General features: G+C 40.3%; 1 protein-coding gene across 2 annotated transcripts in view; it reads right to left on the bottom strand.

Moving 5' to 3' along the window:
- NBAS (NBAS subunit of NRZ tethering complex) overlaps positions 1–15,165 on the bottom strand; it is a 409,249-nt gene that overhangs the window by 227,396 nt on the left and 166,688 nt on the right. For both annotated transcript variants that reach the window (XM_077812510.1, XM_077812511.1), the window contains exons 33-35: positions 13,331–13,444; positions 11,204–11,361; positions 7,432–7,533 (exon numbers count right to left, since the gene is read on the bottom strand). In XM_077812510.1, coding sequence (XP_077668636.1) covers positions 7,432–7,533; positions 11,204–11,361; positions 13,331–13,444 — 374 coding nt within the window. The remainder of the gene's footprint in view (positions 1–7,431; positions 7,534–11,203; positions 11,362–13,330; positions 13,445–15,165) is intronic.

Raw genomic sequence — 15,165 nt, 5'->3', positions numbered from 1 at the left:
TTTTAAAAAAATAACAAAAAATTAGTTTCTTCTTTTGTAAGGCATTATACTATTTTCAAGAGAATGCGTCATGAAACCTGACCATTTAATGCAAGTATCTAGGAAAATAAGAGCAAGAAATTACTTCTCAACTAAATTTAAACTAAATACTTTTTTTTAAAACTGTGTGAAAATATATGGGCCATCAGAAAGTGAAAGTTTTAAAACAAAAATAAAGACTGTGCCCTAGAAAAATAATCCTGGCCCAATTCAGAAGACGATGCTTATTCAGCTAAGGCCTTAAGCATGTGCCTAAATCCACACTAAATTCATATGTTTAAGTGATTGGCTGAACAAGAATGGACATAAGCATGTTCTTAAACGTTTTCCTGAACTGGGGCACTTATGAGGGTAATTATTGAAGATACCAGAAGCATAGTCTAGCATTCTGAGCAGATTATTGGGAGACCTTAGTTTAAATTCCTAGTTTGCCCTAGTGCCTTTGGTAAGTCATATTTTAATATATATTTTAGAGAAAATAATTTTGAAACTGATACTTTGAATTTATAGACAGCTTTACATCCCAGGGTATCAAACTACTCACTGTTTTAAAAATAATTTACCATTTAACAAACTTAAATATATAGCTACCAATAGCAGTCAAAGCAAACTGTTAGGTTTCAGAGTACAGCCGTGTTAGTCTGTATTCGCAAAAAGAAAAGGAGTACTTGTGGCACCTTAGAGACTAACAAATTTATTTGAGCATAAGCTTTCGTGAGCTACAGCTCACTTCATCGGATACATTCAGTGGAAAATACAGTGGGGAGATTTATATACATAAAGAACATGAAACAATGGGTGTTACCATACACACTGTAATGAAAGTGATCACTTAAAATGAGTTATTACCAGCAGGAGAGCGGTGGGGAAGGGGAAAACCTTTTGTAGTGATAATCAAGGTGGGCCATTTCCAGAAGTTGACAAGGACGTCTGAGGAACAGTGGGCGGTGGGGAATAAACATGGGAAAATAGTTTTACTTTGTGTAATGACCCATCCAATCCCAGTATTTATTCAAGCCTAAGTTAATTGTATCCAATTTGCACATTAATTCCAATTCAGCAGTCTCTCGTTGGAGTCTGTTTTTGAAGTTTTTTTGTTAAAGAATTGCAATTTTTAGGTCTGTAATCGAGTGACCAGAGAGATCGAAGTGTTCTCCGACTGGTTTTTGAATGTTATAATTATTGACGTCTGATTTGGGTCCATTTATTCTTTTACGTAGACACTGTCCAGTCTGACCAATGTACATGGCAGAGGGGCATTGCTGGCAAATATCACATTGGTAGATGTGTAAGTGAACGAGCCTCTGATAGTGTGGCTGATGTGATTAGGCCCTATGATGGTGTCCCCTGAATAGATATGTGGACACAGTTAGCAATGGGCTTTGTTGCAAGGATAGGTTCCTGGGTTAGTGGTTCTGTTGTGTGGGGTGTGGTTGCTGGTGAGTATTTGCTTCAGGTTGCGGGGCTGTCTGTAAGCAAGGACTGGCCTGTCTCCCAAGATCTGTGAGAGTGATGGGTCGTCCTTCAGAATAATTTGTAGATCCTTGATGATGCGTTGGAGAGGTTTTAGTTGGGGGGATCAAGGTGATGGCTAGTGGCATTCTGTTATTTTCTTTGTTTGGCCTGTCCTGTAGTAGATGACTTCTGGGTACTCTTCTGGCTCTGTCAATCTGTTTCTTCACTTCAGCAGGTGGGTACTGTAGTTGTAAGTATGTAGAAGCCCTCTACGCCAACATTCCACACAAAGATGGAATACAAGCCATCAGGAACAGTATCCCCGATAATGTCACGGCAAACCTGGTGGCTGAACTTTGTGACTTTGTCCTCACCCATAACTATTTCAGATTTGGGGACAATGTATACCTTCAAATCAGCGGCACTGCTATGGGTACCCACATGGCCCCACAGTATGCCAACATTTTTATGGCTGACTTAGAACAACGCTTCCTCAGCTCTCGTCCCCTAACGCCCCTACTCTACTTGCGCTATATTGATGACATCTTCATCATCTGGACCCATGGAAAAGAAGCCATTGAGGAATTCCACCATGATTTCAACAATTTCCATCCCACCATCAACCTCAGCCTGGACCAGTCCACACAAGAGATCCACTTCCTGGACACTACTGTGCTAATAAGCGATGGTCACATAAACACCACCCTATACCGGAAACCTATTGACCGCTATTCCTACATGCCTCCAGCTTTCACCCAGACCACACCACATGATCCATTGTCTAGCCAACCTCTATGATACAACCGTATTTGCTCCAACCCCTCAGACTTACAGTGTGTATGGTAACACCCATTGTTTCATGTTCTGTATGTATATAAATCTCCCCACTGTATTTCCCACTGAATGCATCTGATGAAGTGAGCTGTAGCTCACGAAAGCTTATGCTCAAATAAATTTGTTAGTCTCTAAGGTGCCACAAGTACTCCGTTTCTTAAAGCAAACTGTGTGGATTTGAATTTTACAGGAGGGGAAAAAAACCTTTCCCTAGCAATTTTTAATGACCAAAATGACCCAGTCAGATTTCAGATACCTCCACGATGCCCCCAATCCTCCCCCGGAACAATACACCTCACTAAATCCAGGACAAAGCTTGTGAGAGCCAGAGATAAAGCATTCCAGGTCAACGTAGTTTGGCTGCGGAATATTTTAAATTGTAGCTTCATTTGTTTTGCCCTTAGCTTAGTTAGTTGTGTTGTTCCATTTGGAATCAAAGTCTAATCATTTTAGAACATACTGCAGGATCCACTTTTTTTGTTCAAATAAACCTCTCTGTAACAGGAAGAATTTTTATCCCTAAACAGGTACCCCAACAGAACTTCCTATTAGAACCCTCTATAACATGAATTTTGGAACAAAGATTGAGTTAACCAGTGCTGCACTTTGAAAGCATGGACATGTGTGCTACAGAAAACCCAGAGATGGATTAGATAAAGACCCAATCTGTAGGATGTTGAGCACATGCTATAGAACGTGACCGTGGTTAGTATGACACAGATTTGCCCTTAGATTATAAGCTCTTTGAGTCAGGAACACGTTTTATTTACCTAATGAGCACATATATAGCAATACACAATAATTCTCCATGGAACGTCTCAGTTCACACTTAGCCCTTGGAGTTTTCTACAAAAAAAAATAACCCTAGATGGATGAGAGAGTTGTTTTATTTAAGAAATGTTTATTATCCTAACCAAACGATTTGTATAGCGTACCAACTGGTGAAAGATGAAGTGTCTGCCTTCCAGAATTTATAGACCAGAGGAATGTGCACCCACCTCCACTCATGATTCCTCCAACTGTGAACCCCAGGCCTATACATAAGTACCTAACCAAGCTCAGCCTGGTCTCACAAAAAGAACAGAGAGAAACCTACCCCACCCCACTGTAGCCAATATCACAGTTGTTAGGGCACTAACCACTTTTTGAAATTCCTGTTCTGCCTTACTTGCAGAAGGGACTTGAACTTGGGTCTTCCATATCCCAGGTAAGTGCTCTAGCCACCAGACTATTGGGCATGGGAACACACAGTGCCCCCCCCCACACACACACTCAGCCAGCCAAATTCCCGATCTGGTCATCTCCATGGGTTAGGTGTGCTCTGAGCATCCTACTGCTTTGGGCCCCGAAGGTGAACAGGCAGGGGCACAGCTAGTTTGAGAATTCCACTGGGGCTTAGGCATCGAGCAGCTTAGTGCTAATGGGACTCAGGCCATTTTTCACATGCTGACTGGCAGAAATTTATGCACCAAGGGAATTTAGGTACCTATACAGTTAGTCAGCAGCTGAGTGGGGGTTTTCAGGATATTAGTGGTACCTAAATGTTGGTCTTAGGTGCCAAAAGTGGCAATTAGGCACCTAACTCCCTTTGTGGATCTAGCCTGTAGTGTTTCAGGCCTAGCGCCCACTTGTTCCCAGCCAATCAGCAGTGATGAAACAACATGTCTGATTATAAGCTCAGAACTAGCAAGTAGACACATTAAAAAAAACATCTCTCTCTCACAGGTTCTGCGATATACAATGAGCTAATCCATTAATTCTTCCAAAAAATGCTGGGCATACTTCTACACGGATCTCACACAGCACACATTCCTGTAACTTTTTAATCAGCTAAAAAATAGTCGTGTTCAGATCCCAGAATTTACGATATTTCTCTTAGAAGTTACTTACAACAGACATTTGCTAAGTCATGTGATTCAGAACTAGATTCTCCAATGGACTGAACTCTGAATCTGCATAGGTATAAGTGAGGTGAGAATTTGCCCTTCATTGCCTTAACTAGTGACACTATCACAAAGTAAGCATTTCCATGTACAGAAAAATTGTAATTCTGTCTTCCACCTAAATCACTGAGAACGTAGGCTATCACTGCTCAGGCCCTACATATACAAATTCTTCATTAAATATGTTCAATTAGATGAGCCTTTCATTAAATATAATGCATACATTTGTAGCTCACTTGAAAGGTATTTGATGCTCAGTAAAAGGATAAGTACAATGCATGTCACAAACTAATAAGTGTGGTTTTTAATCTGAGACTTCAGGTGTAGCAAATTTTTCAAATCTAAATTGATTTTCAGGTTAAAGCATAGGCTAAGTTGCATAACGAACTCTAGCAAAAGAGAATACTAAACTGCAGCTAGTAGAAACTGAGTTCTTTAAAGAGAATTTATACAAAAAGCAGATATGTAATTTTTACAGAAGGATGTTTGCAAATTATGCATCCTCTGCAATTTATCAATAACACCTTGTTTCCAAGGACAACACCAATATTCTTTAAACTGCAAGCTTCTCTTGTGCTAAAGTGCTACTGCACAGTAATTTACATTTTCACATTACCTAAATATATAAATAAAATCATTATCTTTACAGCAGATGTAATGCAGGTTTTAAGTATTAAGCCGATTAAGTATAAAGTCAGCCCTCATTTATGAGGCATAATTTATTGTGGTTATTATTTCTCCTGTTAAAACATAACACAGCATCATGTGGCTAAGCACTATACTTTAATCTATAATATTCTGAAATATTCTTCATGGATCAAGGTCCTAATTTGCACATGGAGATTTTTTTCTTTGAGCACCACTAGATTAGTCATTGAGGTAATTACAGCATACAACAAGAGTGCAAAGGAGAAAAGGAGCTTAATAAGCAAGAAGTAATCATTACGGAGGAATTCCTTTCCCTTTCTGAACATAGCTCCTCAAAGAATTACATGAGCTGAAGACTGACTAGGCCAATTAGGTGATCTAGTCCAGCTCATGCCAGTGAAGGATTGTTCCCTACAGTATTTATTTTAATGCTTTGTATAGTCCTATTTTAAAATGTCTAAACATTGGGGTTTGCAGACGAGCCAAATGGTTATGTTCCCACCTATGTCATCCCAGCACACCCTAGACCTCCTCATTTCAATTCACTGTGGGAGGATAAAAAGTTAAAATTAGCCAAACAAGTGAAAAATCTTTTATTGGAGCCCTAGAGAGCGTGAAACATGATGTGATGAGGGAGCTATGCCCATCTAGTACTAGTTTTATCAGCTTTATCCATATAATATTAGTTAAAACAAATAGTATTAACTAATATTAGGGTTGCCAACTTTCATATTGCAGAAAACCGAACACCCTTACCCTGCCCCTATCCTGCCCTTTCTTCAAGGCCCCACCCCTGATCACTTCATCCCCTCCCTGAGTCACTCACTCTCCCCCACCATCACTCATTTTCACTGGGCTGGGACAGGGGGTTGAGGTGAAGGAGGGGATGAGGGCTCCAGCTGGGGGTGCCGGCTCTGGGGTGAGGCCAGAAATGAGGGGTTTGGAGTTTGGGAGGGATGAAGGCTCCGATGTGGGGCCAAGGATGAGGGGTTTGGAGTGCAGAACAGAGCTCCGAGTTGGCGCTTACCTCAGGCAGCTCCCGGAAGAATGTCCCCCCCTCCGGCTCCTATGCAGAGGTGCGGCCAGGGGGCTCCACATGCTGCCTCATCCGCAGACATTGCCCCTGCAGCTCCCATTGACCATGGTTCCCAGGCAATGGGAGCTGCGGAGCCAGCACTTGGGGCAGGGGCAGCACATGGAGCCCCTTGGCTGCCCCTATGCCTAGGAGCCAACCGGACTTTTAGCAACCTGGTCAGCAGTGCTGACCGGAGCCACCAGGGTCCCTTTTCATTCTAGGCATTCCAGTTGAAAACCAGACACCTGGCAACCCTATCTAATATGCTTTAGCAATCAATGGTAACCCCCCACACACATGATCTCCCCAACAAATACATAGTTGATACATACCCACATACATATGATCTCCGAAATCAATTGGATTTTGCCTGAATAAGCCTTAGACTGTAGAATCTGAACTATAGACTTTTCTCTTTACTTTTTTAAAAAATAAGACTATTACCAATATACTATAAGAAACAGAAAAGGTAAGAGGAAATAAATGAAATCCAAGTTAGCAAAAACCTGTTCCTTCAAAAGAAGGAGATTAATCAAACTTCTAACTCTCAGCTCACAATTATGAGGCATTTTTGCTCAGATGCAGGTATTGAATATTTGCACCAAAAGTACTTACAGTTTAGAAATCTTCAGTTATCCAATTAGAAAAAAAATAATGTCACGTTATTTAGGTGACAAACTACACCAATGAATCAAACAGTCAAAACTAACAGATTACAAAAAAACAAATAAGCTAAAACATAGCAGATTCTCTGTCACTAGAAGTCTTTAAATGAAGATCAAGTTTGTGTTTCTGAAAGATATATACTACATCAATCAGAAGTTATGGGCTTAATACACGAATGGCTTGGTGAAATTCTACAGCCTACATTAAGCATGAGGTCAGAGCAGATGATCATAATGGTGCCTTCAAGCCTCAAAAAAAAAAAGAACAGCTATGAAAGTATGTACATACAAAGTGTTTGAGCAACTGTGAATTTGTAAAAGATAAAATGCCCATATGTGAATAATATGCTAAATTAAAATGTTATTCAGTTTATTTACCAATGTTGATCTATGCCATCCTGCAAGGCTATCACCAACATTAATAATTATTCCTTTATTTTAGATTAGGCTTTTGTCTTGTCTTCCACTTCTCCTGCCTTTGTATTTATTTATGCTCTCAATTATTTTGTTTACAGTGCTGAGACCCCACTGGACAAGGATGTTCAAGACCACATTTGGAGTATATATTAGCAAGAAAACTTCATTAAAAAACCATCTATTGGTTTGTTTCCTTAGGTTATTTGATAGTGCTATGCACAAAGCCTAAAGCAGAGAAATATCTCAAGTTCGCTACGCTGTGCTAGGTGAAATCTTTTAAATCTGTTTCTCCTTATGATACAGAATAAAACAGAATGCAATGGTGGTCATTTTACAGTCTCACTTGAAAACTTACCTGAGGAGTCCCCTTAGCGATCAGCGAAGAAGGTACTGAGATATTTATATTCTCCCCTCCTTCTGAAGGGCGTAACTGGTAATTCACTGCTTGATAAAGAATCTGAAAAGAAGGGGTATACATTATTTCTGCTATCATTCAAACTAATAATACACAATTATTCAAACTACCTGGTGTCATGAGAAAGCAAGAATCTCAGGTGGTAAAACTTCTAGGAGAATAAAAAGAAATAATCATGGCATCGTGCTGAACCACTGATATAAATGTCTACAAAAAAACTACCTTCTCTCAGTACTGTATACGCATTTTCCATGAAGTACTGTTGTTGCTCCTGTTTTTTTCAAGAAAGTAACTACATGAAAATGGCATCTTCTTACTCAACAGATCTACCTCATATATTCACTGGCAGATCTCCTCTTATATTCACTGTGTTGACAGAAGTTAAGTTTTTACTGCTTTTCACTCTTGGTAATGTAGAGCCACTGCAATAATGGGAGAGTGAATAGGAGTATTTTCTGGTTTGTATATTATCTAAAAATGGTTTGAAATAAGTTCCAATGCCAGGTGGATAGCACTGTTTTACTTATAAACTAAATATTCAGGCCCCAATCCTGCAAATACTTATACCTATGCTTCTCTTTACTTCTGTGGCAAGTCCCATTAATCAATGAGGCCACCGATAGTAATGAAGTTAAGAAAGCGTGTAAGTGGGTTGCCTTAGTATGGAAGTTACTGACAAACTTTCCTCCACATTCACCCATCATTTGCAGTATTTCTATTAGTTGCTGATCCCCTTTACCCTGATCCTTCGTTCTGCACCCTTCAGCTGCACACACTCTCCCTCTACCCATCATGCTTCTACCCTTTCTTTTACCTACTCTTCTCTTACTGCAACAATCACTTCCACTCCCCAATTTCAATCATGTGCTGCCACCCTCCAAAACACTTAAAAATACATTCTTGTAATATAAATAAGACATACACAGACAATTTTGAGAAAGAAAAATGAGATGTGCTTCTAATCAGCCAAACCACATTACTTTTGTGTTGTACCTGGGTTTTTTTGTTTTTTTTCCTATTTTTTAGCTTCTTAGCTCTTAAGAGAAAATACAATGCCTTCCTGTGTGATTGTACTGTACCAACACAATTATGAGTAAAAAGAAAAGGAGTACTTGTGGCACCTTAGAGACTAACCAATTTATTTGAGCATGAGCTTTCGTGAACTACAGCTCACTTCATCGGATGCATACCGTGGAAACTGCAGCAGACTTTATATATACACAGAGAATATGAAACAATACCTCCTCCCACCCCACTGTCCTGCTGGTAATAGCTTATCTAAAGTGATCATCAAGTTGGGCCATTTCCAGCACAAATCCAGGTTTTCTCACCCTCCACCCCCCCACACAAATTCACTCTCCTGCTGGTGATAGCCCATCCAAAGTGACAACTCTCTACACAATGTGCATGATAATCAAGTTGGGCCATTTCCTGCAGAAATCCAGGTTCTCTCACCCCCTCACGCCCCTCCCAAAAACCACACAACAAACTCACTATCCTGCTGGTAATAGCTCATCCAAAGTGACCACTCTCCCTACAATGTGCATGATAATCAAGGTGGGCCATTTCCAGCACAAATCCAGGTTCTCTCACCCCCCCCCCCCCAACCCCCATACACACACAAACTCACTCTCCTGCTGGTAATAGCTCATCCAAACTGGCCACTCTCCAAGTTTAAATCCAAGTTAAACCAGAACATCGGGGGGGGGGGGGGGAGGAAAAAACTAGGGGAAATAGGCTACCTTGCATAATGACCTAGCCACTCCCAGTCTCTATTTAAGCCTAAATTAATAGTATCCAATTTGCAAATGAATTCCAATTCAGCAGTTTCTCGCTGGAGTCTGGATTTGAAGTGTTTTTGTTTTAAGATAGCGACCTTCATGTCTGTGATTGCGTGACCAGAGAGATTGAAGTGTTCTCTGACTGGTTTATGAATGTTATAATTCTTGACATCTGATTTGTGTCCATTTATTCTTTTACGTACAGACTGTCCAGTTTGACCAATGTAAATGGCAGAGGGGCATTGCTGGCACATGATGGCATATATCACATTGGTGGATGTGCAGGTGAACGAGCCTCTGATAGTGTGGCTGATGTTATTAGGCCCTGTGATGGTGTCACCTGAATAGATATGTGGGCACAGTTGGCAACGGGCTTTGTTGCAAGGATAAGTTCCTGGGTTAGTGGTTCTGTTGTGTGGTATGTGGTTGTTGGTGAGTATTTGCTTCAGGTTGCGGGGCTGTCTGTAGGCAAGGACTGGCCAGTCTCCCAAGATTTGTGAGAGTGTTGGGTCTCTCACAAATCTTGGGAGACAGGACCCATCCCCAATTAAATCATCCCAGCCAAGGCTTTGTCAAGCCTGACCTTAAAAACTTCTAAGGAAGGAGATTCCACCACCTCCCTAGGCAACGCATTCCAGTGTTTCACCACCCTCCTAGTGAAAACGTTTTTCCTAATATCCAACCTAAACCTCCCCCACTGCAACTTGAGACCATTACTCCTTGTCCTGTCCTCTTCCACCACTGAGAATAGTCTAGAACCATCCTCTCTGGAACTACCTCTCAGGTAGCTGAAAGCAGCTATCAAATCCCCCCTCATTCTTCTCTTCTGCAGACTAAACAATCCCAGTTCCCTCAGCCTCTCCTCATAAGTCATGTGTTCCAGACCCCTAATCATTTTTGTTGCCCTTCGCTGGACTCTCTCCAATTTATCCATATCTTTCTTGTAGTGTGGGGCCCAAAACTGGACACAGTACTCCAGATGAGGCCTCACCAATGTCGAATAGAGGGGGACGATCACGTCCCTCGATCTGCTCGCTATGCCCCTACTTATACATCCCAAAATGCCATTGGCCTTCTTGGCAACAAGGGCACACTGCTGACTCATATCCAGCTTCTCATCCACTGTCACCCCTAGGTCCTTTTCCGCAGAACTGCTGCTTAGCCATTCGGTCCCTAGTCTGTAGCTGTGCATTGGGTTCTTCCATCCTAAGTGCAGGACCCTGCACTTATCCTTATTGAACCTCATCAGATTTCTTTTGGCCCAATCCTCCAATTTGTCTAGGTCCCTCTGTATCCTATCCCTGCCCTCCAGCGTATCTACCACTCCTCCCAGTTTAGTATCATCCGCAAATTTGCTGAGAGTGCAATCCACACCATCCTCCAGATCATTTATGAAGATATTGAACAAAACCGGCCCCAGGACCGACCCCTGGGGCACTCCACTTGACACCGGCTGCCAACCAGACATGGAGCCATTGATCACTACCCGTTGAGCCCGACTATCTAGCCAACTTTCTACCCACCTTATAGTGCATTCATCCAGCCCATACTTCTTTAACTTGCTGACAAGAATACTGTGGGAGACCGTGTCAAAAGCTTTGCTAAAGTCAAGATACAATACATCCACTGCTTTCCCTTCATCCACAGAACCAGTAATCTCATCATAGAAGGCGATATAGCACCCATCCAGTACTAGTTATAACAGAAAAGGAACTGCATTCTTATTTGATATAGTTATCTATTGATTATAGAAAATGTATTATAAATGCAATATTTAACTGTTCAGACATAAAATGTAAGGTAGAAAAATACGGAAAATTGATGACACATTGTCGGAAGCTTGGGGGAAAAAACACAAAATAGTTACCTCTTATTTCAGAAAATAAGTATTCACAGTTTATGTAGGAAAATTTTACAGAAAAGGATCCTACCTGAGTCTGCAAAGAACTGTTTGCTGCCAGCAGTGACTCTATGGCACCTGGAGGGCAATGTGTCAGAGCAAAAGCCATGAGCTCCTGCCGAATACCCAAGTCTTGGTAGCCTTCTGATTGCCCTAATTGGCTGCATACCTCCCAACTTTTAGAATAGCCTGCAAAGGTAACAAAAAGTTTGCCAAGCAAAGTCACATAAAATCAATAATTTAATTGGGGGGGAGGGGGGGAGAAAAGAAATAAACTTTTTCCAATGGCCAAAGGTTACATCATCATCAATAAATCAGATAAGAGTATAGCTTCTCTTGTTAAATTCTCAACATTTCATGAGAGGAGAGGGGGGTGGGGGAAGAGAGAGAGACACTTAGCAGTAAGCAAAAAATCCTGGAATTCAGCTACCTAACATTATATATACTCTAGGTACCAATATGGTGCATGGTCATGTGTGTGTGTCCATACATATGTATTTGTGCTTAGTGACACCATGTTAAGAAAAATCAGATCAGACTGCTTCAGAATAAACTGAACATTTTTAGAATAGACCTGCTGATGTAAAAGATCAGTGTTGTCTTTTAAAATAAAATAATTTAACTCTTCTGTGTTAGGGCCATGGGGAAATAGAGGGGAAAAGCACAGGAGCAGATTATCTTCTGTTATTCAATGCCCCGATCTCCACTTATACCTTCCCCCACCCATAAACCATATTAGACTTGCAAGAATTAAAATAGGATTGGGCAGACAAAGAGAAATGTGAAGCACCATCATTTTTACTAGCTATCCTCTGGATGGATGGGATGTGGGCGGTAGAACCAGAAGAGGAACCACACTTCTCCAAAGTGCACACAATCACTTCCAGTGGCTGAGAGTCTAGTGGCCCCAGATCATATGGGAAACACAGAACATTGTTTAAATGTTTGCAAATATGTACAAACAGCACATATAACTGGGATCCACTTTTTGCATTGTAGGAGGGATTATGGGGACATGTCAACCTCCCCCATCACCAAACACACACTTAACTGATTTTAAGTAAAGTTCACAACTATGAATCCTGAGCAGAGGGAAGCACTAGCTTCCAGCCTGGAGTTCAGCACCTAACTCCACTAAATTAAGGGCGGAGGTTGGCTCCCTGTTAGGGTGCTGGCTTCTGTGAATCCTTTTTTTAAGAGCTTAACTCTACCCACACATTGTAGAAGGAGCCTGGGTGCCTAACTTGGGGCTGTGAATTCCACAAGACAGCCAGATGCCTAAAAGTTAGGTGTTGCAACGCTGAGCGTTGCAACACTTAAGTTCCCCTTATGAATATAGTCCCTAACGTTCTCAGAGTAATACAACAGGACCCCTGAGCAACTGTATAACTAATAACTACATTCCTCACTATTTAATTACTTCTACAAGTCAACCAATCACTTGATATGATAAATTGGTCTTTCATTACACCGTGAAGTTTCTAAATTGATTTAACTTTTTTAGGTTGAAACCAGATCCTTGCACAGCTTCATAAAGTAATGTGCTCATGTTTTGATGGAGAATTTACATAGAAAAGGATTAAAGAATGAATGGGTCCAGAAGGTCTTCACAAAATGGAAATTAATGCATTTACCACTAGGATCTATAGGGGTCTTTGGATTTTAATAGTATTTCAATGAATATTCATTAATGAACAAGTTTTCAACTTTATCACACATGGGGATTCATATGAGATAAATGAAAAAAATTTCTTCTCTCCTCCCTCCACACGAACAATTTGGAAATAAACCACTGTGGAAACAATTAAAACTAAATCCCTACTGGGACAGACTTATGAGACAGTGCGATGAAAATAAAGGATATCTGAACTAAAATACATAATTCCCGCAGACAGTTCGCATAGAATTAATCAAACTGAAAACCTGCGTTCTTCCAGAGGTCACTGTTGCTTAAATCACATGGACTACAGAACATTTATATAAGTAAAATAGTATTCTACACTTGCTATATTCTAAGTAACTATATTCTAATTTCTACAAACAAAATGGGATTGACCTACCAATTAAGTTAGTCAGTCTGGAGTCACAGATTTTACATAATGTCAGAAAATTCAGGAGAGGACTTTTTTTTTTTTTTTTTTTAAGTGGTAAACTTCACCTGTGGCTCTAAGCTCTTGGCAGTGCATACTAGCAGCTTTGTAGTCCTGGAAATGGAGAGCTTGTTCCACTAAAAGGATCAGAACCTGGCCTTTTCTCTCGGTCTGGTCATCTCCTGTAAGAAGAGTCAGAAAAGTTGTTACCAATTATTTCAAAGGTCAATAGTCAATTATTAGCACAGTATTTCACAAGAATGTTTCTGTATATTGTGGATGAAAATGGCTCTCTTTCAAAGCTGTTGATGGTTTGGATGCTACAAATATTCAATATAGATCTACCTCTTCCTGATGAAACCAAGACATAACTTAATTAGTGAAACAGGTAATTGTGTGCCCAAACCATGTGTTCATATATTGCCAGAAGAACTCACATCAGTATGTATTTCCATCACAAGGTGGAAAACACTTGTTGAAAAAAATAAATACTGTCTAGTTAATTTCCATTGTATGCGTTACAAAAGGTCTTCAGAAATAGGGGCTTAAAATTAGGCTCTTTAAATCACCAAGTAGGTCTCTAAATATGCATTTATTTTCAAAGGGAGCTGCTATGTGCTTCCATGTTAATTTTTAGGTATGTTAGGGCCTATATCTGTGTGTCCAATACAGCATGACTGATTTTTCTCTGTATCATTTTAATGTTAACACCTGTAGGATCCCTTAGGACTCCAAAAGGAATAAAACCTCTAATTCATTCTTTATGGCCTGGACTTCTAATTGGTTGCAGTGTTGTCACTGAACTCTTGTCTCCATTAACGACTTGCACAGGTTTAACTTTTCACTGAAGTCTTTGAGTCCAGCAGTTTGTTCAATTGTTTACCCCTAGGCAACAAGAGATGACTGTGCATGTTCCCGTGCAACCCGATAAATGTAAAATAAAACATGGACAGTGTAGGATTAACAGAATTTGACTTTGGGGGGAAGGAGGGAAAGCAATGTGTCTATAAAATCTTGTCCTGGAGATAAAACCCATTCCACATGCAAATGTTCTGGTAAAAATTTGCCTCTATGTTCTAGGTGAGCATGAAAAGGAAAGGAAATCAGGAATATGAGGAGTCCTAATCTCCTTTTCCAAACCACAGTTATATTCCATGCATATAATCTTCCCTCCTTCCGCTATTTTTTTTGTCCCTCTATTTCTCACCTCGCTTGGCAAGTTGTAATGAACACAGCATATGTCCATAACTGTATATGAAAGTGCAGTCAGTCTCACACACAAGTAAGATCTAGATCTATATATTTTAAACATATGCAAGATCTACAGGGATGGACTGATCAGAAAAAAAAAAGGGCTTCTTTCAATGCGAGTCAATCTTTACTTCTTCTCACCAGCTATCAGAGGATTTTAAGGATGCAGCGCTGATGCAGCTATCTGAAAGGAGGTCAGATTATGAGACACTATGTTAACATACAGACAGGTTTCAGAGTAACAGCCGTGTTAGTCTGTATTCGCAAAAAGAAAAGGAGTACTTGTGGCACCTTAGAGACTAACCAATTTATTTGAGCTCACGAAAGCTCATGCTCAAATAAATTGGTCAGTCTCTAAGGTGCCACAAGTACTCCTTTTCTTTATGTTAACATACCTGTCCTGGAGTAATTCAACTTCAAATATTTTAAAAAGTTAAATTTATCTAACTTGTAGACTTAAGACTATAAAAACAACTAAGAAGTCCATGGTTATTTTTTCCCCTCCACTCTGTGGCTCCAACAACAGAGGTAAACCACATTGCTTGTCTAATCTTTTTTATTTATTTTTAATCACGCCCATAAAGGTAAATGTACTGATTATGCTAGACTGACAACCCTAAAGAAATAGTAAAACAATAATTTTAGTGCATAG

Source organism: Eretmochelys imbricata, chromosome 3, assembly GCF_965152235.1.
Source record: "Eretmochelys imbricata isolate rEreImb1 chromosome 3, rEreImb1.hap1, whole genome shotgun sequence".
NCBI lineage: Eukaryota > Metazoa > Chordata > Testudines > Cheloniidae > Eretmochelys > Eretmochelys imbricata.
The sequence above is the reverse complement of the archived record's forward strand: the minus strand, read 5'-3'. Positions and strand labels throughout refer to the sequence as shown.